At 46.5% G+C, this 26009-nt stretch overlaps 1 protein-coding gene across 1 annotated transcript; it reads right to left on the bottom strand.

The window, feature by feature from the left end:
- TM4SF19 (transmembrane 4 L six family member 19) lies at positions 1 to 24828 on the bottom strand. Its single transcript, XM_075569412.1, has 6 exons — positions 24694 to 24828; positions 21974 to 22152; positions 16572 to 16649; positions 10575 to 10759; positions 981 to 1170; positions 1 to 27 (listed from the first exon to the last, which is right to left on the bottom strand). Exons 2-6 carry the CDS (start codon positions 22148 to 22150, stop codon positions 1 to 3), a joined length of 657 nt encoding a protein of 218 aa, XP_075425527.1. The 5' UTR covers positions 22151 to 22152; positions 24694 to 24828.
- Between the last annotated feature and the right edge of the window lie 1181 nt (positions 24829 to 26009).

Raw genomic sequence — 26009 nt, 5'->3', positions numbered from 1 at the left:
TCAACGCTGCTGCCGCTTTCCAGTCTCCTGTGGGTTTATATTTACGTTGTGTATCCAGAGTTCCAGAGACGTCCAACACTGGTGTGGCTGCTACAAGGTCCCTGCGGCATAGTAACTCATCCACGTTGTCGAGGATCGTTTGAACACGATATATTTCCGTCTCATCGCTGCATCGTGAGGAAATCGTTAATATGATATTGATGAAAGATCTTCGACACCTGCGCCTCTGAAATTGTGTCTACGCCTCTGGAGATCCAGGCTACAAAGTTAAAAATGAGATTTGTTTTAATAATACTTTATGGTCAGGTAATAACATAGCCACGTGGTAACTGGACAGCGCACTGTTGTAACATCTTAAACTGATTCAATATCTGAAACGTGACACTTACCGGAAAAATTAGCGCCGGTACTTCCGGGTATTTACATCTTACGCATCCTGGCAGCCAATAGGAAGCTGTGACGGATGACATTGCGGCTTCCTATTGGGACCTCGTAACATGGGAGATTGAAACTGCCATTTTGTTTCCCCAGGAGGGGACAGGAATGCGCTACCTTCAGCGATAAGTACGAGGAAACCATTCGGTCCAAATAGCTAAAAATAGCAACTTTCAGATCTGGGGACCCCCTGCTTCTCATCCTCCTGACACTTATTTAATAGAAAAGTGCTGATGGTGCTAAAAGGCAGTGTTAGGCTGCGCTTATAGCGCCGGCAACGCGACAGTCAGGCGACGGTCGCTGGAAAATCAAATAGAGATGACTTCCAGCGATCGCGACCAATCCGTCGCTGCGTCGGCAATGCATTTGTTTTGCCGCGACGTCGTGTCGCCGGCACTATAAGCGCAGCCTTACTGATTCCAGAGGAGACGCGCCTGAGTAGATGCTAACCAAACTCCCAAGGTGCACAGAAGTTAATTTAAACACGTCAGGGTTACGAGGTCCTGCTGGAAGTCAGAGGCAGAGATGTTAGGCTGCACACCTACCTTTCTGGGGTCACAGTGTCCTCCTACCACCCCGAGAAGGGCATTAATGAACTGGATCAGGGAAAGCAGGATCTGCAGCATACTGATCAGACAGAGCGAAGTGTAAAAGCCGACATTCCAGGGGACAATGTGCGGGGGCTCAATGCAGACAGAGCTCCAGAGAGGCACGTCTAACAGGTAATTGTGAGCACTGGGGATTAACAAGAAGGAACAAGATCGGCAGGGGGGTTATTCATTAAACTGCAATAGTGCTGATCAGGGCAAAAATGCACATAACCACTTGCTGACTTCAATGGGAGTTTCTGTGTGTAGTACCCAGCGTGCGTGTGGTCCCCTCCTGAGAGTTTCTGTATGTAGTACCCAGTGTGCGTGTGGTCCCCCCCTTGGAGTTTCTGTGTGTAGTACCCAGCGTGCATGTGGTCCCCCCCTGAGAGTTTCTGTGTGTAGTACCCAGCGTGCATGTGGTCCCCCCTGGGAGTTTCTGTGTGTAGTACCCAGCGTGCGTTTGGTCCCCTCCTGAGAGTTTCTGTGTGTAGTACCCGGCGTGCGTGTGGTCCCCCCCTGGGAGTTTCTGTGTGTAGTACCCAGCGCGCATGTGGTCCCCCCTGGGAGTTTCTGTGTGTAGTACCCAGCGTGCGTGTGGTCCCCTCCTGAGAGTTTCTGTGTGTAGTACCCGGCGTGCGTGTGGTCCCCTCCTGAGAGTTTCTGTGTGTAGTACCCGGCGTGCGTGTGGTCCCCTCCTGAGAGTTTCTGTGTGTAGTACCCAGCGTGCGTGTGGTCCCCTCCTGAGAGTTTCTGTGTGTAGTACCCGGCGTGCGTGTGGTCCCCTCCTGAGAGTTTCTGTGTGTAGTACCCGGCGTGCGTGTGGTCCCCCCCTGGGAGTTTCTGTATGTAGTACCCAGCGTGCGTGTGGTCCCCCCTGGGAGTTTCTGTGTGTAGTACCCAGTGTGCGTGTGGTCCCCCCCTGGGAGTTTCTGTGTGTAGTACCCAGCGTGCGTGTGGTCCCCCCTGGGAGTTTCTGTGTGTAGTACCCAGCGTGCGTGTGGTCCCCCCTGGGAGTTTCTGTGTGTAGTACCCAGCGTGCATGTGGTCCCCCCCTGGGAGTTTCTGTGTGTAGTACCCAGCGTGCATGTGGTCCCCCCCTGAGAGATTCTGTGTGTAGTACCCAGCGTGCGTGTGGTCCCCGCCTGAGAGTTTCTGTGTGTAGTACCCAGCGTGCGTGTGGTCCCCCCTGGAGTTTCTGTGTGTAGTACCCAGCGTGCGTGTGGTCCCCCCTGGAGTTTCTGTGTGTAGTATCCAGCGTGCATGTGGTCCCTCCTGAGAGTTTCTGTGTGTAGTACCCAGCGTGCGTGTGGTCCCCTCCTGAGAGTTTCTGTGTGTAGTACCCAGCGTGCGTGTGGTCCCCTCCTGAGAGTTTATGTATGTAGTACCCAGTGTGCATGTGGTCCCCCCTGGGAGTTTCTGTGTGTAGTACCCAGCGTGCATGTGGTCCCCTCCTGAGAGTTTCTGTGTGTAGTACCCAGCGTGCGTGTGGTCCCCCCTGGGAGTTTCTGTGTGTAGTACCCAGTGTGCATGTGGTCTCCTCCTGAAAGTTTCTGTGTGTAATACCCAGTGTGCGTGTGGTCCCCCCTGGGAGTTTCTGTGTGTAGTACCCAGCGTGCATGTGGTCCCCTCCTGAGAGTTTATGTGTGTAGTACCCAGCATGCATGTGGTCCCCACCTGGGAGTTTCTGTGTGTAGTACCCAGTGTGCATGTGGTCCCCCCTGGGAGTTTATGTGTGTAGTACCCAGCGTGCATGTGGTCCCCTCCTGAGAGTTTCTGTGTGTAGTACCCAGTGTGCGTGTGGTCCCCTCCTGAGAGTTTCTGTGTGTAGTACCCAGCGTGCGTGTGGTCCCCCCTGGGAGTTTCTGTGTGTAGTACCCAGCGTACGTGTGGTCCCCTCCTGAGAGTTTCTGTGTGTAGTACCCAGCGTGCGTGTGGTCCCCCCTGGGAGTTTCTGTGTGTAGTACCCAGCGTGCGTGTGGTCCCCCCTGGGAGTTTCTGTGTGTAGTACCCAGCATGCATGTGGTCCCCCCTTGGGAGTTTCTGTGTGTAGTACCTAGCGTGCATGTGGTCCCCCCCTGAGAGTTTCTGTGTGTAGTACCCAGCGTGCATGTGGTCCCTCCTGAGAGTTTCTGTGTGTAGTACCCAGCGTGCGTGTGGTCCCCTCCTGAGAGTTTCTGTGTGTAGTACCCGGCGTGCGTGTGGTCCCCCCTGGGAGTTTCTGTGTGTAGTACCCAGCGTGCATGTGGTCCCCCCCTGGGAGTTTCTGTGTGTAGTACCCAGCATGCGTGTGGTCCCCCCCTGGGAGTTTCTGTGTGTAGTACCCAGCATGCGTTTGGTCCCCCCTAGGAGTTTCTGTGTGTAGTACCCATCGTGCGTGTGGTCCCCCCTGGGAGTTTCTGTGTGTAGTACCCAGCGTGCGTGTTGTCCCCTCCTGAGAGTGTCTGTGTGTAGTAGCCAGTGTGCGTATGGTCCCCCCTGAGAGTTTCTGTGTGTAGTACCCAGCGTGCGTGTGGTCCCCTCCTGGGAGTTTATGTGTGTAGTACCCAGCATGCGTGTGGTCCCCCCCTGGGAGTTTCTGTGTGTAGTACCCAGCGTGCGTGTGGTCCCCTCCTGAGAGTTTCTGTGTGTAGTACCCAGCGTGCGTGTGGTCCCCTCCTGAGAGTTTCTGTGTGTAGTACCCAGCGTGCGTGTGGTCCCCTACTGGGAGTTTCGGTGTGAAGTACCCAGTGTGCGTGTGGTCCCCTCCTGAGAGTTTATGTATGTAGTACCCAGTGTGCATGTGGTCCCCCCTGGGAGTTTCTGTGTGTAGTACCCAGCGTGCATGTGGTCCCCTCCTGAGAGTTTCTGTGTGTAGTATCCAGTGTGCGTGTGGTCTCCTCCTGAAAGTTTCTGTGTGTAATACCCAGTGTGCGTGTGGTCCCCCCTGGGAGTTTCTGTGTGTAGTACCCAGCGTGCATGTGGTCCCCTCCTGAGAGTTTATGTGTGTAGTACCCAGCGTGCATGTGGTCCTCTCCTGGGAGTTTCTGTGTGTAGTACCCAGTGTGCATGTGGTCCCCCCTGGGAGTTTATGTGTGTAGTACCCAGCGTGCATGTGGTCCCCTCCTGAGAGTTTCTGTGTGTAGTACCCAGTGTGCGTGTGGTCCCCTCCTGAGAGTTTCTGTGTGTAGTACCCAGCATGCGTGTGGTCACCTCCTGGGAATTTCTGTGTGTAGTACCCAGCATGCGTGTGGTCCCCCCTGGGAGTTTCTGTGTGTAGTACCCAGCGTGCGTGTGGTCCCCCCCTGAGAGTTTCTGTGTGTAGTACCCAGCGTGCGTGTGGTCCCCCTGGGAGTTTCTGTGTGTAGTACCCAGCGTGCGTGTGGTCCCCCCTGGGAGTTTCTGTGTGTAGTACCCAGCGTGCATGTGGTCCCCCCCTGGGAGTTTCTGTGTGTAGTACCCAGCGTGCATGTGGTCCCCCCCTGAGAGTTTCTGTGTGTAGTACCCAGCGTGCGTGTGGTCCCCGCCTGAGAGTTTCTGTGTGTAGTACCCAGCGTGCGTGTGGTCCCCCCTGGAGTTTCTGTGTGTAGTACCCAGCGTGCGTGTGGTCCCCCCTGGAGTTTCTGTGTGTAGTACCCAGCGTGCATGTGGTCCCCCCCTGGGAGTTTCTGTGTGTAGTACCCAGCGTGCGTGTGGTCCCCCCCTGAGAGTTTCTGTGTGTAGTACCCAGCATGCGTTTGGTCCCCCCTAGGAGTTTCTGTGTGTAGTACCCAGCGTGCGTGTGGTCCCCCCTGGGAGTTTCTATGTGTAATACCCAGCGTGCGTGTTGTCCCCTCCTGAGAGTGTCTGTGTGTAGTACCCAGTGTGTGTGTAGTACCCAGCATGCGTGTGGTCCCCCCCTGGGAGTTTCTGTGTGTAGTACCCAGCGTGCGTGTGGTCCCCTCCTGAGAGTTTCTGTGTGTAGTACCCAGCGTGCGTGTGGTCCCCTCCTGAGAGTTTCTGTGTGTAGTACCCAGCGTGCGTGTGGTCCCCTCCTGGGAGTTTCGGTGTGTAGTACCCAGCGTGCGTGTGGTCCCCTCCTGAGAGTTTATGTATGTAGTACCCAGTGTGCATGTGGTCCCCCCTGGGAGTTTCTGTGTGTAGTACCCAGCGTGCATGTGGTCCCCTCCTGAGAGTTCCTGTGTAGTATCCAGTATGCGTGTGGTCCCCTCCTGAGAGTTTCTGTGTGTAGTACCCAGCGTGCGTGTGGTCCCCCCTGGGAGTTTCTGTGTGTAGTACCCAGCGTGCATGTGGTCCCCTCCTGAGAGTTTCTGTGTGTAGTATCCAGTGTGCGTGTGGTCCCCCCTGGGAGTTTCTGTGTGTAGTACCCAGCGTGCATGTGGTCCCCTCCTGAGAGTTTATGTGTGTAGTACCCAGCGTGCATGTGGTCCCCTCCTGGGAGTTTCGGTGTGTAGTACCCAGTGTGCATGTGGTCCCCCCTGGGAGTTTATGTGTGTAGTACCCAGCGTGCATGTGGTCCCCTCCTGAGAGTTTCTGTGTGTAGTACCCAGTGTGCGTGTGGTCCCCTCCTGAGAGTTTCTGTGTGTAGTACCCAGTGTGCATGTGGTCCCCACTGGGAGTTTATGTGTGTAGTACCCAGCGTGCATGTGGTCCCCTCCTGAGAGTTTCTGTGTGTAGTACCCAGCGTGCGTGTGGTCCCCCCTGGAGTTTCTGTGTGTAGTACCCAGCGTGTGTGTGGTCCCCCCTGGAGTTTCTGTGTGTAGTACCCAGTGTGCATGTGGTCCCCCCTGAGAGTTTCTGTGTGTAGTACCCAGAGTGCGTGTGGTCCCCCCTGGAGTTTCTGTGTGTAGTACCCAGTGTGCATGTGGTCCCCCCTGAGAGTTTCTGTGTGTAGTACCCAGCGTGCGTGTGGTCCCCCCTGGAGTTTCTGTGTGTAGTACCCAGCGTGCGTGTGGTCCCCCTGGAGTTTCTGTGTGTAGTACCCAGCGTGCGTGTGGTCCCCCCTGGGAGTTTCTGTGTGTAGTACCCAGCGTGCGTGTGGTCCCCCCTGGGAGTTTCTGTGTGTAGTACCCAGTGTGCATGTGGTCCCCCCCTGGGAGTTTCTGTGTGTAGTACCCAGCGGGCATGTGGTCCCCCCCTGAGAGTTTCTGTGTGTAGTACCCAGCGTGCGTGTGGTCCCCACCTGAGAGTTTCTGTGTGTAGTACCCAGCGTGCGTGTGGTCCCCTCTGGAGTTTCTGTGTGTAGTACCCAGCGTGCGTGTGGTCCCCCCTGGAGTTTGTGTGTGTAGTATCCAGCGTGCATGTGGTCCCTCCTGAGAGTTTCTGTGTGTAGTACCCAGCGTGCGTGTGATCCCCCCTGAGAGTTTCTGTGTGTAGTACCCAGCGTGCGTGTGGTCCCCCCTGGAGTTTCTGTGTGTAGTACCCAGCGTGCGTGTGGTCCCCCTGGAGTTTCTGTGTGTAGTACCCAGCGTGCGTGTGGTCCCCCCTGGGAGTTTCTGTGTGTAGTACCCAGCGTGCGTGTGGTCCCCCCTGGGAGTTTCTGTGTGTAGTACCCAGTGTGCATGTGGTCCCCCCCTGGGAGTTTCTGTGTGTAGTACCCAGCGGGCATGTGGTCCCCCCCTGAGAGTTTCTGTGTGTAGTACCCAGCGTGCGTGTGGTCCCCACCTGAGAGTTTCTGTGTGTAGTACCCAGCGTGCGTGTGGTCCCCTCTGGAGTTTCTGTGTGTAGTACCCAGCGTGCGTGTGGTCCCCCCTGGAGTTTGTGTGTGTAGTATCCAGCGTGCATGTGGTCCCTCCTGAGAGTTTCTGTGTGTAGTACCCAGCGTGCGTGTGGTCCCCTCCTGAGAGTTTCTGTGTGTAGTACCCAGTGTGCATGTGGTCCCCCCTGGGAGTTTATGTGTGTAGTACCCAGCGTGCATGTGGTCCCCCCCTGAAAGTTTCTGTGTGTAGTACCCAGCGTGCGTGTGGTCCCCCCTGGAGTTTCAGTGTGTAGTACCCAGCGTGCGTGTGGTCCCCCCTGGAGTTTCTGTGTGTAGTACCCAGTGTGCATGTGGTCCCCCCTGAGAGTTTCTGTGTGTAGTACCCAGCGTGCGTGTGGTCCCCCCTGGAGTTTCTGTGTGTAGTACCCAGTGTGCATGTGGTCCCCCCTGAGAGTTTCTGTGTGTAGTACCCAGCGTGCGTGTGATCCCCCCCTGAGAGTTTCTGTGTGTAGTACCCAGCGTGCGTGTGGTCCCCCCTGGAGTTTCTGTGTGTAGTACCCAGCGTGCGTGTGGTCCCCCTGGAGTTTCTGTGTGTAGTACCCAGCGTGCGTGTGGTCCCCCCTGGGAGTTTCTGTGTGTAGTACCCAGCGTGCGTGTGGTCCCCCCTGGGAGTTTCTGTGTGTAGTACCCAGCGTGCATGTGGTCCCCCCCTGGGAGTTTCTGTGTGTAGTACCCAGCGGGCATGTGGTCCCCCCCTGAGAGTTTCTGTGTGTAGTACCCAGCGTGCGTGTGGTCCCCGCCTGAGAGTTTCTGTGTGTAATACCCAGCGTGCGTGTGGTCCCCTCTGGAGTTTCTGTGTGTAGTACCCAGCGTGCGTGTGGTCCCCCCTGGAGTTTCTGTGTGTAGTATCCAGCGTGCATGTGGTCCCTCCTGAGAGTTTCTGTGTGTAGTACCCAGCGTGCGTGTGGTCCCCTCCTGAGAGTTTCTGTGTGTAGTAACCAGCGTGCGTGTGGTCCCCCCTGGGAGTTTCTGTGTGTAGTACCCAGCGTGCATGTGGTCCCCTCCTGGGAGTTTCTGTGTGTACTACCCAGCGTGCGTGTGGTCCCCCCCTGGGAGTTTCTGTGTGTAGTACCCAGCATGCATTTGGTCCCCCCTAGGAGTTTCTGTGTGTAGTACCCAGCGTGCGTGTGGTCCCCCCCTGGGAGTTTCTGTGTGTAGTACCCAGCGTGCGTGTTGTCCCCTCCTGAGAGTGTCTGTGTGTAGTACCCAGTGTGCGTGTGGTGCCCCCTGGGAGTTTCTGTGTGTAGTACCCAGTGTGCGTGTGGTCCCCCCTGGGAGTTTCTGTGTGTAGTACCCAGTGTGCGTGTGGTCCCCCCTGAGAGTTTCTGTGTGTAGTACCCAGCGTGCGTGTGGTCCCCTCCTGGGAGTTTATGTGTGTAGTACCCAGCATGCATGTGGTCCCCCCCTGGGAGTTTATGTGTGTAGTACCCAGCGTGCGTGTAGTCCCCTCCTGAGAGTTTCTGTGTGTAGTACCCAGCGTGCGTGTGGTCCCCTCCTGGGAGTTTCGGTGTGTAGTACCCAGCGTGCGTGTGGTCCCCTCCTGAGAGTTTATGTATGTAGTACCCAGTGTGCATGTGGTCCCCCCTGGGAGTTTCTGTGTGTAGTATTCAGCGTGCATGTGGTCCCCTCCTGAGAGTTTCTGTGTGTAGTATCCAGTGTGCGTGTGGTCCCCTCCTGAGAGTTTCTGTGTGTAGTACCCAGCGTGCGTGTGGTCCCCCCTGGTTGTTTCTGTGTGTAGTACCCAGTGTGCATGTGGTCTCCTCCTGAAAGTTTCTGTGTGTAATACCCAGTGTGCGTGTGGTCCCCCCTGGGAGTTTCTGTGTGTAGTACCCAGCGTGCATGTGGTCCCCTCCTGAGAGTTTATGTGTGTAGTACCCAGCGTGCATGTGGTCCCCTCCTGGGAGTTTCTGTGTGTAGGACCCAGTGTGCATGTGGTCCCCCCTGGGAGTTTATGTGTGTAGTACCCAGCGTGCATGTGGTCCCCTCCTGAGAGTTTCTGTGTGTAGTACCCAGCGTGCGTGTGGTCCCCCCCTGAGAGTTTCTGTGTGTAGTACCCAGCGTGCGTGTGGTCCCCCCTGGAGTTTCTGTGTGTAGTACCCAGCGTCCGTGTGGTCCCCCCTGGAGTTTCTGTGTGTAGTACCCAGTGTGCATGTGGTCCCCCCTGAGAGTTTCTGTGTGTAGTACCCAGCGTGCGTGTGGTCCCCTCCTGAGAGTTTCTGTGTGTAGTAACCAGCATGTGTGTGGTCCCCCCCTGGGAGTCTCTGTGTGTAGTACCCAGCGTGCATGTGGTCCCCCCCTGGGAGTTTCTGTGTGTAGTACCCAGTGTGCGTGTGGTCCCCCCATGGGAGTTTCTGTGTGTAGTACCCAGCGTGCGTGTGGTCCCCTCCTGAGAGTTTCTGTGTGTAGTACCCAGCGTGCGTGTGGTCCCCCCCTGGGAGTTTCTGTGTGTAGTACCCAGCGTGCGTGTTGTCCCCTCCTGAGAGTTTCTGTGTGTAGTACCCTGCGTGCGTGTGGTCCCCTCCTGGGAGTTTCGGTGTGTAGTACCCAGCGTGCGTGTGGTCCCCTCCTGAGAGTTTCTGTGTGTAGTACCCAGCGTGCATGTGGTCCCCCCTGGGAGTTTTGGTGTGTAGTACCCAGCGTGCGCGTGGTCCCCTCTTGGGAGTTTCGGTGTGTAGTACCCAGCGTGCGTGTGGTCCCCTCCTGAGAGTTTATGTATGTAGTACCCAGCGTGCGTGTGGTCCCCTCCTGGGAGTTTCTGTGTGTAGTACCCAGCGTGCATGTGGTCCCCTCCTGGGAGTTTCTGTGTGTAGTACCCAGCGTGTGTGTGGTCCCCTCCTGAGAGTTTCTGTGTGTAGTACCCAGCGTGCATGTGGTCCCCTCCTGGGAGTTTCTGTGTATAGTACCCAGCGTGCATGTGGTCCCCCCTGGGAATTTCTGTGTGTAGTACCCAGCGTGCGTGTGGTCCCCCTGAGAGTTTCTGTGTGTAGTACCCAGCGTGCATGTGGTCCCCCCCTGGGAGTTTCTGTGTGTAGTACCCAGCGTGCATGTGGTCCCCCCCTGGGAGTTTCTGTGTGTAGTACCCAGCGTGCGTGTGGTCCCCTCCTGAGAGTTTCTGTGTGTAGTACCCAGCGTGCATGTGGTCCCCTCCTGGGAGTTTCTGTGTGTAGTACCCAGCGTGTGTGTGGTCCCCTCCTGAGAGTTTCTGTGTGTAGTACCCAGCGTGCATGTGGTCCCCTCCTGGGAGTTTCTGTGTATAGTACCCAGCGTGCATGTGGTCCCCCCTGGGAATTTCTGTGTGTAGTACCCAGCGTGCGTGTGGTCCCCCTGAGAGTTTCTGTGTGTAGTACCCAGCGTGCATGTGGTCCCCCCCTGGGAGTTTCTGTGTGTAGTACCCAGCGTGCATGTGGTCCCCCCCTGGGAGTTTCTGTGTGTAGTACCCAGCGTGCGTGTGGTCCCCTCCTGAGAGTTTCTGTGTGTAGTACCCAGCGTGCATGTGGTCCCCCCCTATGAGTTTATGTTGGTGTAGAAAGGGATAGTGTATTAAAGTCCTAATTTTGATGACTCAAAATTAGGAATTACTGACTGAAGAACGTCACAAAAACAGGGATTTATCTCCCCAGCCAGTCTGACATTTGAGGCTTTTATCCACGGCTAACTTAGTGACAAACCCGCAAGGACTGAAATAAGTGAGATTTAAAGGTTCCAGACCCCAAACATGGCATATTCATTGAAAACAGTGAGACCCCATTGAAGTAAAAAAAAAAAATAGTCAGGGTGAACGTATAGAAACAGGACATGGCTCGTATAAAACGCACCTGCTGTTGAAGACTTGAGGATCAGGCGTGGTGAAGGGATAACCCCACTTTTCTTTTGAAATCCCGTCCGGCCCATTCACTTTGTACAAGCAGAACGGGCCGTTCACCAAGCCGGCTGAACTGATGAAGAAGCAAATAGCTGCTCCAGCCGAAGCCAAACAGGAGCAGACCACAGAGAGCAGCATCTAGGGTGGAAGACAGAGGGGAAAAACATGAATGCACATACATCAGCAGTGATGTGTTAAATAGGTTAACCCCTATACTGCCAGAGAGTGACACCCCTACGGCAGAAGTGCTAAGGATATTTTGTATTATGTTTCCATGTTCCTCCTTATTATTTCTGTTCACGTTCCTGTTTGTGTGCAAGACTTTCACATACCGTATATAAAGGGATTTAACAGTACAAGAGGGCAGCCTATTTCAAAGAAAGGGGAGAGCTAGAACAAGAGGTCATTCTCTGCCGCTGGAGGGTGGCAGCTAAGGGGGAATGTGAGGAAGTCCTTTTTCACAGAAAGGGTGGTGGATTCATGGAATCGCCTCCCAGCAGAGGTGGTAGTGGCTAATACCGTAAGGGAATTCCAACATGCTTGGGACAGACATAAGGCTAAATTCTACACACAAAAGAAAACCAAGGATCAAATAGTGTCTGAAGTCTCACATGAGATGTGAAAATGGCAGGAGTAGCAGAAGACTGCCGTGACCTGCCTCTGTCCCTGGTAATGAGGGTGTGAGGTTGCTTTTTGGATAATACACTTCAACACGGACTGGGTGGAGGTGTATTAAACATTCAAGATTTTGTTTCTCTCGCTCAGGCTGAAATTAAAACAATGTTATGTAATTCCCCTAAAAATTTGGAATAAATAAGACAAGAAAAAAAAGGCAAGAATAAATATTTCTTGACTTTATAAGGCGCGATCTCTCCAGAGTATATATAAATATAAAATAAATATATATAACACAACAATAGAGTGTGATAATCCATATACAAACGGTCCTCGGTTATTTCACACAATGTGTTATCGTAAATAGCGTCGGATAGCGAATCATCGTAAAGTGAAACCCATTTTCTGCGCATTGGTTTGTATTATAAAGAGTCGGATATGAGAGTCCGTGGGCCTCGGAGAAGGCGCTTTGGTGTCGGGAAACTGCCCAATTGGTATGCATTATAAAGCATCGGATATGCTGACCTTCGAAAATGGAAAGGTCGGAAAGCAAGGACCGCCTGAATAAAACCCAAATTTGCCAAATTACCCATTGATATAAATAAACAAATTTTTTTTTTTTGTAGATTCTGTCTCGATTTAGAGTTGAATATAAATATTTTATTATTATTAATTTGAATAAACAATGGGTAATTTATCTATTTAGGTTTTATGTAATGATAAAGAAATCCCCCCATTTTTAAATATGATGATATGTATGTATAAAATAAATATTTAGAAGCTTTTAAAGAACTGTAGGGATTACCTTTTATCACAAATAAACGCTTCATCTGTATTTTTCTTCCTGTTTTTCAGTTGATTTTTTTCTTTGTTTTATTAGAATTACTGGACTTTTTTTTTATATCCTTACAGTGAATGTTAAAAGGTTTTTAGATACCTATTGTTATGTAGCCATTGAGTTTGTTGTATGGTGCTTTGCATTGTCAAATAGATTCTGTTGTCTATAAAGCTTTGTGATGTTGGGGAGACTGCTTTCAGTAACCCCTGATGAAGCCTATAGCTTTGCAAAACGCGTAGGGCAGAGGGAGTTAATCTTGTGACCTCAAGGACACCATACTTGGTGATGTTGATGCAAGCCTTTTGATCCCGGTAGTGGTATTCGGAGGAGACGTGCAGTACACAGGCGTGTCGGAGACATCACCATTGACGGACAACGTCTTTGAGGCAGTGGCACAGTGCGAGTGACACTGGGAACATTGAAGGCTCATTTTAATCCTCATCGTTTGTGAGTGTATTTTACCCTTTTGATCATCACTATTTAGGTAAACAGTATTATGCTACATTTTCTCTTCTTTCATTACATTTTTGAAGATTGACCCAGAAAGAAATCCAATACATCATTCATGAGCCTAAATATCACATTGTACATGTGAGTGCATATGAATAGACAGTCTGAGATTAGGGAGGTTAATGCATGGCTAAAAAAGTGGTGTAGGAGAGTTTTTGGTTTTTAGAGCACTGGGTGTCCTTTTCTGAGAGGTCCAATCTTTATGGTATGGACGGATTGTACCTCAATGGAGAGGGATTTTTCTTTGCAAGGGGAAGAATGTTAAAAAGGTTGGAGGAGATTTTAAACTAGGATGGAGGGGAGGGGACAAGAAACAGATAACGAACAAAATTGAATAGATGGGGAAATAGCAAGGGAGCATGGAGGTAGAATGGGGGCAAGTGGGAGTTTGGGAAGCAGGGAGGGACACCCATATTAAATACAGATAATACTAGAAAACTTCTAAAGACTAAATCCAATTGGAGTAGAAAGGCAGGAGCAGGTAAGATACTAGTACAGACTGAAAAAAACTTAAATACACGCTTGCTAATGCAAGAAGCCTGACAGATAAAATAAGGGAGCTTGAATTAATAGCTACAAGGGAGCAATGTGATATCATAGGTATTACTGAAACATGGTTGGATGAAACTCATGACTGGGCAGTTAATTTTTTCTGAAGGATCAAGAAAATAGAAGAGGAGGTGGAGTATGTTTATATGTCAAACCAGATCTAAAACCTATTATAAGGGAAGATGTTTATGAAGGTAATGATGAAAATGTAGAGACCTTGTGGATAGAAATTAGCAGTGGAGGTAAAAGTACAAAGAAAATGTTTGTAGGGATATGCTATAACCACCAAATATCTGAGATAGAGGAAGCTAAAATACTTTTGTAAACGGGAAGGCATCAAAACGAGGTCATGTTTGCATAATGGGTGATTTTAATTATCCCGACAGATTGGGGCAATGAGATTAGCATTACAACTAAATGAAACAGGTTTTTGGGGGTGCTTAAAGACAATTACATGACCCAAATTATTGAGGAACCAACCAAGAGGGGGTGCAATACTGGATTTGGTAATATCAAATAATGTAGAAGTAATAACAAATATTCAAGTCTAGGAACATTTGGGTAACAGTGATCGTAACATGGTCTCATTTTAAATAAATTAACAAAAAACAGATTACTTGGGTTAAATAAAGGCTTTAAACTTTAGAAAGGCAGATTTTAATAAACTGAAGACTAATCTACAAAGTATAAATTGGGATTATGTTTTTGCAGGGAAAAATGTAGAAGATAAATGGGCAGTCTTTAAAACATTGTTAGAAAAGCACACATATCAGTGTATACTCTTGGGTAATAAATATAAAAGAAATAAGTTTAACCGAATGTGGCTAAATAAACAGGTAGAGGAGGAAATGGATAAGAAGAGGCAGGCATTTAGATTCTTAAAGTCAGAAGGGACAGAGACATTGTATCAGAATTATAAGGAATATAACAAAAGTTGCAAAAGGGCAATCAAATGAGCAAAAATGGATAGTGAGAAAAGGATTGCAATAGAAAGTAAGGTCAACCCTAAAAAGTTCTTTAAGTGCCTTAATAACAAAAAAAAAATAGAAAAGAATATACTTTCAGTGTGAGGTGGGCGGGCAGATTATTGGAGATAAGGAAATAGCAGAAGTATTAAGCACATTCTTTGCCTCTGTGTTTACCAGGGAAGAATCAATTGCAATAGTAGTGCCGCAGCAGGAAGCCACATCCTCCATATTAATGAACAATTGGTTAACTGAGGAGGAAGTTCATAGGCGGCTTGATAAAAATGAAGTAAATAAGGCACCTGGCCCTGGTTGCATACATCCAAGAGTTCTCAAGGAGTTAAGTTCAGTAATAGCCAAACCATTACATTTAATATTCAAGGACTCTGTTTCCACAGGCTCAGTACCACAAGATTGGCGTAAAGCAGATGTAGTGCCTATATTTAAAAAGGGAGCTAAATCACAAATGGGGAATTACAGACCTGTAAGCCTGACATCAATAGTGGGGAAGCTACTTGAAGGTTTAATACAGGATAATATTCAGGAATACCTAATGGAAAACAAATTTATTAGTAATAGTCAGCATGGATTTATGAAGGATAGATTATGCCAAACTAACCTTATTAGTTTCTTTGAGGAGGAAAGTAGGAATTTAGACGAGGGTAATGCAGTTGATGTGGTCTACTTAGATTTTGCAAAGGCTTTTGATATTGTTCCACACAAGAGGTTGGTGTACAAAATAAAGCAAATTGGACTTAGTAATAATATATGCACCTGGATTGAAAACTGATTGAAGGACAGACAACAGAGAGTTGATATAAATTGAGCTTTTTAAGGTTGGGCTAAAGTTGTGAGTGGAGTACCTCAGGGATCGGTACTGGGAGCCCTTTTTTAAAAAAACTTGTTTATTAATGACCTTGAGGTTGGTATAGAGAGCAAAATCTCCATCTTTGCTGATGACACTAAATTGTGTAAGGTAATAGAATCAGAGCAGGATCTAATTTCTCTCCAGAAGGACTTGGAGAGACTGGAAACTTGGACAGGTAAATGGCAGATGAGGTTTAATACAGATTCATATAAGGTTATGCATTTGGGAAACAAGAATAAACAGGCGACTTACAAATTAAATGGGGATAAATTAGGGGAATCCTTGATGGAGAAGGATTTAGGAGTGCTTGTAGAGAGCAGGCTTAGCAATAGTGCCCAAAGTCATGCAGTAGCTGCAAAGGCAAACAAGATCTTATCTTGCATCAAACGGGCAATAGATGGAAGGGAAGTAAACATAATTTATGCCCCTTTATAAAGCATTAGTAAGACCACACCTTGAATATGGAATCCAATTTTTGGCACTACTCCTTAGAAAAGACATTATGGAACTAGAGAGAGTGCAGAGAAGATCCACCAAATTAATAATGGGGATCGGTACTAATTTATGAGGAGATGCTAGCTAAATTAGATTTATTTACATTAGACAAGAGGCGTCTAAGAGGGGATATAATAACTATATACAAATATATTCGGGGACAGTATAAGGAGCTTTCAAAAGAACTATTCATCCCAAGGGCAATACAAAGGACACAGGGTCATCCCGGAAAGTTGGAGGAAAGGAGATTTCACCAGCAATAAAGGAAAGGGTTCTTTACAGTAAGGACAGTTAACATGTGGAATTCATTACCCATGGAAACTGTGATGGAAGATACAAAAGATATGTTAAAAAAGGTTGGACATATTTTTTAGAAAGGATGCAGGGATATACCTAATAAGTAAACATGGAAAAATGTTGATCCAGGAAGTAATCTGATTGATTTTTCCCCTTATGAGATATCATTAGATGACATTTCACTGGGGTTTTTTGTTTGCCTTCCTCTGGATTAATATACTGTAAGTACAAATATACTGTAGGATCAAGTATCTGTCGTCTAAATTTAGCACAGGTTGAACTTGATGGACGTATGTCTTTTTTCAACCTCATCTACTATGTAACTATGTAACATATCACAAGACACTTTTCCTTTGTATTACACTATATTGTTGTGTTATATTTATTTTTGTATATATACTCCGGCAAGATTGTGCGTAATAAAGTCAAGAGCCGATTCCAAGAACGGATAGGAAAGCCTGTATATAAAGAGCTGCATCTCTTTTGGGGGTTGTATTGTGTTATTATTTATCACTCAATAAGGGTTACAAATAGTGGGGTTTGTTTGAGGTTTTTTTTACTTAAAAAGGGATAAATATATAAAGGATAAATATTGAAATTATTTGTTAAAGGTTATTCTGGAAATGTGTGAAACTGTTACATTATAAACACCATGTACAATGTCTGTATACAAACTCTGTAATGTGTTGCTGCAGTACTTGTAACTGCCAGGGATTGCGATGCATTGCTTTTCTGTTCAGGATTCTATGGTTAGTAGACATAGAAAAGCTTTAAACCCCCATTATACAGAAGTATCAGAATTCTGTCACTTACATCACAGCGAGGTCCACAGCAGGACAAGATTCTCATTTTAAATCCGGCTAATGTGATTTGTACCCCAGCCAGGAAAACCTAAGATAGTGAGTGAAATGAGAGTGTCAGACAATGCAACTTATGAGCACTATATAGATATATCATAATTTCCAGTCCATGTCAATCCACTGCTTGATGAAAACCTCCCCAATGCTCTTCCAGATACTGCGGTTACAAGCCTCTCTTCTCCACGTGTCAAACACATTTTCTGATTTCATCCTCCCATATTACTTCTAGTCATCGTCCTGGTCTTTTGATATCCTTTGGCATCCAGTTGAGTACTATCCCCGTCCAACGATGGTCATTTCTTCTTGTGATATGTGCGGCCCACTGACATTTTAACTTCTTCCCCCTTGTTATGTCGACACAGACTTTTGTTTGGTTTCTAGCCCATTCATTCTTTTTCATGTCTCTTTGGGTAACTCTCAGCATGCATCGCTCCATACTTCTTTGAGTTGTCTGAAGCTTCTGAATTATCTTTTCATTAAGGGTCAAAGTTTCACTTAATGTGAGCACAGGCATACTGTAATACACAAGTCACACACGTTCCTCTAGAGATAGAGTGCAAGGTTCCCTTTTAAGATTGTATATGTGTATATGTATGTATGTATGTATATATATATGTATATATATTATATATATATATATATATATATATATATATATATATATATATATATATACACACACGCACACGTCAGGGGCAGTGAGTAGCTGCACTGTTATGCTATGTTATGTTATCTTCAAGGTAATAGTGATTTAATTATCAGACAAGCTGATAAGGGGGCTGGAGTTGTTTTACAAAATAGAGAAGTTTATGAACAAGAAGCATTAAGACTTCTTAACGATATAGGGCCTCATGCAGAGAGCAGCGCTATTTAGAATTGGAGAGGGGGATTTTTTTTAGCTTTATTGGAGAGTTTTTTTCTCCATATGCAGAAAGGGCATAAAACTGCATTTACAATCCTTTCTGCATATGGAGAGTTTCAAACAGCGCTATGAGCGCTGTTGAAACTAGTGGGAAAGAAATCGATTTTTTTTTTTTCTCCTCCACCGGCCGCGGAGCTCCAGCTGCTTGGTGGAGAGGAAAAATGTTGAAAATCGCGCCATTTTTTTGCCGCGAACAGCCACTAGATGGCGTTCGCTGCTCTCTGCATACGGCCGTTTTCAAGACTGGAGAGATTTCTGTTCTCTCCAGCCGCGCGGCGAGATTCTGAGAAAAAAAATGGCGCTTTTTTTAAAACTCCCCATTTTCTGCCTTTCTAAAGGCAGATTTCGCCAATACATGCCGCTTTCCCTGTTAGCGCTGCTCTCTGCATGAGGCCCATAGTGTTTTATGCTAAACTTAAGAACGATCCGACTAGTCTATAAGATGTTTATCTGTAGTGACATTTGATGTTACAAATTTCCTGTTACTATGTATAAGACCGCACGCCCTACAATTGCCACAGCTAAAATTGCCCACGGGGTTGGAGGTTAGCCAAGTTTTATCCGCTTTTTTTGTGACGCTCGGTCCTATGTCACTTGGAGCTAAACTATTTTTTTACGTTTTTAGCTTTCCTATAAATAAAACTTGGTTTAGTGTTTAAATGTGGACCTAGGACCGGATCATTCATTAATACAGTCCAATATTTATTTATAATTGCCTGAATCTCCTTACTTCCTGAGTTAAAATGAGTAATAAATGGTATTTTAATAACGGTATCATCAGAGTTGGTGAAGTTTTGTTTTTTAACCTTATTAACCAATAATGATTGCCTATCCATTCCCTTCACTTTAGTCCGGGCCTTGGACAGCAAATCCTTATTGTAGCCTCTTGCAATAAATTTGTCAAACAAAAGATCGGATTGCACTCTAAAGTCAGCATCCAGTCCACAATTCCTTTTGAGGCGCATGAATTGACCCAATGGTATATTGTCAATCCATGACCTCTTGTGGTTACTGGTTGCTAATAACAGATTGTTGTATCAACTTCCTTGAAGAAGTCCTGGTTGTTATATTACCCTCAGGGCCAATCTTCAAGTGCAAATCCAAATAATCTATTGTCATAATCTATTGTCGAGGCATTAGTTACATAAGTAAACTTCAGGTTAAATCGGTTCTGACCAAGATATTGAAAAAATGGCTCTAAAGATCCCTCATCACCATCCCAGATGCAGATGATATCATCTATAAATCTCCGCCATACTATGATGTGCGAGGAGAAAGGATTTTGGGACCAGATACATTCCTGTTCCCAGAAACCCATGTACAGGTTTGCGTAACTGGGGGCAAAACGAGCCCCCATAGCTGTTCCACAAACCTGCACATAGAACTGGGAAAGGAATAAAAAATCATTGTGATTAAGGATAGACTTGATGGATTTTAAAACAAAATCTCCTTTAAGAGAATTTAATGTGTCGTCGTTCTTGAAATAAGAATCCACCACATCCAATCCCAGAGTATGTGGTATATGTGCGTATAGTGAAGTGACAACAATTGTCACCCATCTATACGTGCTTCTCCATTTTATATCTGATAAAAATATTTAAAACTGATGTCGTGTCTTTTAAAAAAGACGGGAGTGCACTCACATACTTCTGAAGGAAATGATCCACATATTGAGATAGATTGGGCATGATGGATTGTATTCCAGACACTATTGGTCTACCTGGGGGGTTAAAAAGGGTTTGTGAATTTTAGGGAGGTGGTAAAAAATAGGGATTCTGGGATTCTCAATTAATAAAAAATGACATCCATTTTTATTCAGAATCGTAAGTTTAAATGCTTCATCCAATAGAACTTTGAGTTCCCCGACATATTGTGTAGTATAGAGGTCTGTATCTCTTGCAAAACTTCATACGTTGTTTACATGTCGGAATGCCCCTGCGGCCTCCAATATGTGGGCGAACATGCAAGAAATATAAGATTGGGTATTGATAAGCCTAGTGTTCCTCGCCATTTTAAATCACATCATCAGAGTGACTCTAATTTAATGAAGTACCAAGGTATTCAGGTAGGGCACCCCATCAGACGTGGGGGTGACAGATTAAAGGCTCTTTCTAAACAAGAAACTTTTTGGATTTACCAATTTAAAACATTGGCCCCTAGGGGTTTGAATGAAGAGCTTGATGTATGGTCACTTTATTAACTTGAATAGGACTATATTAAAAGTCTTCACCACAATTCCTAAGGCATTTTTATTTATTTTAAGACTTTGATGTTTTTGTCTCCATTGGTAATTACCTTCTTTTTATATATTTATATTTTATAATTAATTTGATATCCTTACCCCATATCTTGTTTTAGGTTTTTATCTAATTTCTGTTATTATGTAATTACAAACATGTACTAATATTGTTTTTCTCCTTTTACAGAGGCCATAATGCTTATTAAACATTTGTATTTATTTTCAAACTTATTCTGTGTAATAAAGAATGTCGATGCATGTTTTTATGAGGTTTTTGTATTGTGCAAATGTTTGCTAGTTAGGACTGCACCTGTGCCAGCTACGTGCCCTAAGCAATGATAGGTTAATTGGTGTCTTTTTTACCCACCAATTGCTGTGTCAGTAATGGGTATATATTTTGTTAGCCTAGTCATTCTTAAACCCCTGATGAAGTAGTTAGCTACGAAACGCGTAGGATTGTTTTGCTGTATACTGGACACTCTCCTGCAATTATCACCGTGCTTTTGACCTTGTACATGCTGCTTACGGGACCCTGCTTGTTTTTCTTATTATTGAATTGGCTGCTGCGGACTTGCGACGCGCTGAGGTGATGTCATTACCCTGATCCACAATCGCTACAGGGTGGAGGTCTGTGGCTGACTGACGGTTCCAAGCTGAAGTGGGTCTAGCGGTGTAGGAGAGGTTTGCTCCATTGTTGTCTTCATTGTAACCCTATGGGTACTACGTAACGGACTTTGCTACACTAACGTGATTGGATACTCTTGCTGCAACTGGGGTTAAGTTTCCTGCCCGGACCAGAAGGAGTGTATCTGAGGGATCCTCACGAAGCAAGTCATCAATCTCCAGAGTGGTAACAAGTACCCTAAACATGTCCTGCTTTTATGATTCATTTATCTTGTACGCGCAATCATTTACACTTTAATATTGTCACAGTATAATTACTTTACTACACTATGAGAGTCGTGCGCTGTGTTTTCTCTTTTTTGCATGTTCTCTGTGTGATGTTGAGCCACCCACTCTGACAGGCTGCAGACTCTCCACGGATGTTAAAGGTTTTTTGTATCTTATTTTCATCTCAATTTATTTATTTCACATTTAGGAACACAACATTGTGTTCCCTTAAATCTTTATAAGTGCACTTTTAATTCACAACTTTATTTGGATTGCAAATTGTTCACAATAATGTATTATTATTATATATATTAAGCTGCATTCTGTGCGCAGATTATTGTAATCTTTATGCACTGTTATGAGTAAGGTTATCCGTACATGGAAACCTTACAAACATGAGGAAATACATCTTCATAATGGTGCAGTAACAATTTAAAAATAACAAAGTAATGTAATTGAGCGTTACCTTGGCCCATCCTATTTACATAGGTGTAGAGGTTTAGACGTACCCATGCAGAATGCTTAAATGGCTATTTGTAAGATGCAGAAGACCATCCTACAATCTTAGCCTGTGCCTGCTTTTGGGAACTGGGAGAATAAACCAGGGAGATCTTGCTTCCCATTGATGCTTGTGCTCTCCCAGAATTCTTCAGTGTCGGCATTGTTAGACACAAGTGCCCTTATTCTGTCACCCCCAATACCACTGATTTGGCGACATTGCACAGAAAGATAAAATTGAAGTAAATAAGGCACCAGACCCCGATGGCATACATCCAAGAGTTCTTAAGGAGTTAAGTTCAATAACCAAACCATTACATTTAATATTCAAGGACTCCATGTTCACAGGCTCAGTACCACAAAATTGGCGTAAAGCAGATGTGGTGCCTATATTTAAAAAGGGAGCTAGATCACAACCGGGGAATTACAGACCTGTAAGCCTGGCATCAATAGTGGGGAAGCTACTTGAAGGTACATTACATTGAAGTCAATGGGATACTGCCAGATCGGAACTTACAGAGTAAGGGCCAAAATGTTAGACTTTATTGTCCATTTGGACTATCTCCCTGCCGGCAATTCTTATGTTCAATACTATATCCTCTGGGACTGTAGATTTAGATCTCTCTAGTTTTTCCCACTGACTCTTAGGGGGTGATTCTAAATACTATGTAGCAGCTGGTTGGAATATTTGTGGACGGAAATCCCCATCAAATTGAAATAGAGATTTCCAGATGAAAACGGCCCAGACTGGCACTTCCGAGTATATAGAATTTCCCCCTTAGGCCTTAGAATATTTTGGGCTCACCATGAGTCCCCCTGTCCATATCCCGGGCATCCTCCTGGCCTGACAGCTGATGAGGTTCTTCTGCATGTATGAGACATCAAGGTTTGGGAAGAGCAGGAACAGGTTCACAGTGATGGATAGGAGAGACAGAATCACAAGGCAAAGGCCTACACAGCGGGAACATTTCCCCACACACATGTCTGCGGGGAGAGAGGGGAATTTCAGAATTAAGGACGGGCAGAAGGATACACAGTGACCGACATGAGACAGTACATTATCTCTTATGCGTTAGAGTCCTTGAAGGTTAACATGGGGACTTAACGTTACATTAGATAGGTCAGCGGTGCGCAAACTTGGGGGTGCAACCCCCAGGGGGGTGCGAGACTGCCTGCGGGGCCCCGCGTGCATCCCAAAGGCACTTAAATTAAGTGCCGGGAGAGCTGCAGGGCCTCTGTAAACCTTTACTTACTTTGGCTCCACACACATCGCCATGGCAATGCGGAGTCAAATGACGCAGCGAGGTCATGTGACATCACGTTGCTACAGCAACGTGATGTCATGACGCCGAAGCCGGTGTAAGTGAGGGTGAGGGGGCGCGGGGGTGAAGGGGGGCACGGGGGTGAGGTGACAGCCGGCAGGTGGGCGCAGGGAAAAAAGTTTGCCACCCCGAGATAGGTCATAGAGGCAAATAAGCGGGTGCACACTCACATCCAGGTAGGTGTATATATTAAAAAAGAAAGAACACAATAGTGCCATAGAGTATGCAAATAGGAGGACATTCCCAAACAGAACACAGATGTAGTCCTACTCACATTTAATATGAGTAGTTAAAGCCTTGAGGTTTGTTAAGAGTAACCAACTTGGGTTGCAGATCACCAGGAGGATATGGAGGAGATATCCAATATATGGAAGAGAGGAGACACGATATAGTAAATATTAAAAAATCAGTAGCACCCTCAAACAATAGATGGGTTTTGGGCATTGGGACTACGCTGGGTCACGCAGCGAGGGGAAATCCAACACTCCTTCCTCAGGATAAACCTCGTGGCGGCCGTCCACAGAGCTGCGGACGTAGGTGGTGTGCTGGACTTTGGTGTTCTGTGAGGGAATGCCCACCCAGGATTGACTCCTTCGATCCGGGGAACTGCTGTGGACGGCCGTCACGAGGTTTCTCCTGAGGAAGGAGTGTTGGATTTCCCCTCGCTGCGTGACCCAGCGTGGTCCCAATGCCCAAAACCCATCTATTGTTTGTGGGTGCTACTGATTTTTTAATATTTACTTTTTATAAAGCAATCTGCACTATATCGTGTCTCCTCTCTTCCATATATTGGATATCTCCTCCATATCCTCCTGGTGATCTGCAACCCAAGTTGGTTACTCTTAATAAACCTCAAGGCTTTAACTACTCATATTAAATGTGAGTAGGACTACATCTGTGTTCTGTTTGGGAATGTCCCCCTATTTGCATACTCTATTGCACTATTGTGTTCTTTTTTTAATATACAGTATACACCTACCTGGATGTGAGTGCCACCCAATTATTTGCCTCTATCGATCTGGATTGAATCCATCGCAGGAGCTGCACCCATTACAGGACAGTATTTATACCTCCTGCTGTCTTTTCTCATATATTGTACTTTGTCTTTAATACAGTATTTGCGCTTGATCTTTTGTCCACATTAGATACTGTAGGTCATACCTAAACCTGGCGTTACTTCCATCCAAAGACTAAATACAGGTTTTATAGGGGTTGGATAACGAGCACACCATCAGTTAGGTATGATTTAACTAATAGCATTATTTCCGACTCTCCACTTCAGCAAAATACCTATTTCGAGGTCGGGATCAGAGTAACGCCAAGGCTGGCATAACGTCACAATATTATGCTACAATAATGCGGCGGTAAGCCTATGCTAATGAGATGTAGAACTGCCATTGTTTTTGCATATAATTCGCTGTGAGGAGACCCGGTTAACGCAGGGAACAGAACGCCTGTTATAGTTTTTGGTAACGTCACGTTCTGCAATAATTCAGTGATCAGGGCTGATTCTTAAGATAAAAAAACAAAAACAAATCACGGTTCTGGACATTTTTAAAAGCTCTGCAAAAATATTATCTACGTCATTTATCTTCTGAAATCTATTGGAGGGAGACGGAGAGGAGGGGAGGGAGACAGAGATATACAGAGAGGAGAGGAGAGGAGGGAGACAGAGATAGACAGCGAGGAGAGGAGGGAGACAGAGGTAGACAGAGAGGAGGGAGACAGAGATAGACGGAGAGGAGGGGAGGGAGATAGACAGAGAGGAGAGGAGGGGAGGTAGACATGGAGGGAGACAGAGATAGATGGAGAGGAGACAGAGACAGAGAGTACAAAAGGAGGGGAGAGGCTCTTCTTTGTTAAAGTCCGACCTAAATGCTATATAAACCTCCCCAAACACAACATGCCCAGACACCTGTGGACAAAAAGGACTACAACTCAGATACCTTGGACATATGCTAATATGGCTATGCAAAGTATATTTAAAGGACTTAAACTAGCAGGCATCTTAGGTGTCGTCCTTTTTGTGCACAGGTGCAGCTCTCTCTCGCACATAAATTACCTTTGTGGATATGCATTCAAGTCAGGGAAGTGAGAACATAACGTCTATTACTAATTTAGCTAACCTGACATTATTTGCACTGATTTAACAGCGCTTAGTGCATCTGGGCCGAAGCATCATAATAATAAGAGGGATATGCACCTTTCTGGAAAAATTCGGAGTGATGGGAACGGTGTCCAAATGTTGATTTCCCACCAGTGGCTATTAGGTCAACGGCTGAATTTCGACGATCCTTTAGAAATGACAACTGTCTTCAGTGAACATTGAAGTGGGATGTTTTCCTGAAAAGGATGACAGCTCCGTTTCAAAGGTTCCCCTTTTGCATGATTATATATACCGATGACAGATCCACGCGCTGCCAAATTTAGCACCAAAATGAGGAAATGAAAGGGCTTGGAGGAGCAGATATCGGACAGCTACATTGTTGGGTTCTTCACACTTCATAAGGGGGCGTAATTCACAGAAAGAATGCAGAGACTACAATTTGAAGATATTTTCCATGACCACTGTCGTGGTCAGATCTCTCTGAGCTATTACACCATATTACACCGTCTTGATTACTGTAACCTCCTGCTGTCCGGCCTTCCTGCCTCTCACCTGTCTCCCCTACAATCTATCCTAAACGCTGCTGCCAGAATCACTCTACTCTTTCCTAGATCTGTCTCAGCATCTCCCCTCCTGAAATCCCTCTCCTGGCTTCCGATCAAATCCCGCATCTCACACTCCATTCTTCTCCTCACTTTTAAAGCTTTACACTCTTCTGTCCCTCCTTACATCTCAGCCCTAATTTCTCGCTATGCACCATCCCGACTCTTGCGTTCTTCTCAAGGATGTCTTCTTTTTACCCCCTTCGTATCAGTGAGAGGGTCAGTGAGAGGATGGGGAGAGGGAGAAAAAACTGCAGTCAATATTATCTTATATTACTATGCTGATTTATTTATAGTGTATGGTGAATGGTGAATTTTACACACATTTGGAGAAAAAAGCCCAATAGTATTTGAGAAACAAAAGCTATTGAATCTCATTGTGGGTGGGTGCAGAGATGTTCCCCCACCCTCTACTTTACGGTAAAGTATAGGGTGGAAACCTCTCTGCATCCATCCACAATGAGATTCAATAGCTTTTCCAGTGGCAGATTTCCCATTAGCCCCGGGTGGCAAAAGTTTGGGGTGGAAAAAATGTCCGCCCCCATATAAATAAGTAATCTATATTTTATATTTAAATCTGTATTTATATGTGTGCGGTATATTTAATTTTGAATCTACAGAATATGTTGATTTTTAATGGGGCCCTGAAAAAAATGTTTGCCCGGGGGCCCACTTATTTCTAGCTACGTCACTGGTTGTACAAAGTATGTTATAGGCACCTGCTCATTTTCTATGGGCTAAGTGCTCCAATAGAGTGGCATTCCTGGTCAAAACCAACGTGGATTCTGCTTCACTTCCGGGGCTGGGGGC

Source organism: Ascaphus truei, chromosome 14 (genome assembly GCF_040206685.1).
Source record: "Ascaphus truei isolate aAscTru1 chromosome 14, aAscTru1.hap1, whole genome shotgun sequence".
NCBI lineage: Eukaryota > Metazoa > Chordata > Amphibia > Anura > Ascaphidae > Ascaphus > Ascaphus truei.
The sequence above is the reverse complement of the archived record's forward strand: the minus strand, read 5'-3'. Positions and strand labels throughout refer to the sequence as shown.

Bases quoted from the DNA above. Each gene is read 5' to 3' on its own strand.
- TM4SF19 (XM_075569412.1), bottom strand. From the start codon at position 22,150: ATGTGTGTGGGGAAATGTTCCCGCTGTGTAGGCCTTTGCCTTGTGATT. The intron at 16,650-21,973 runs GTGAGCCCAAAA...TCACTATCTTAG, and splicing joins TATGGACAGGGGGACTCATG to GTTTTCCTGGCTGGGGTACA. The intron at 10,760-16,571 runs GTAAGTGACAGA...CTTCCACCCTAG, and splicing joins GCTGTGGACCTCGCTGTGAT to ATGCTGCTCTCTGTGGTCTG.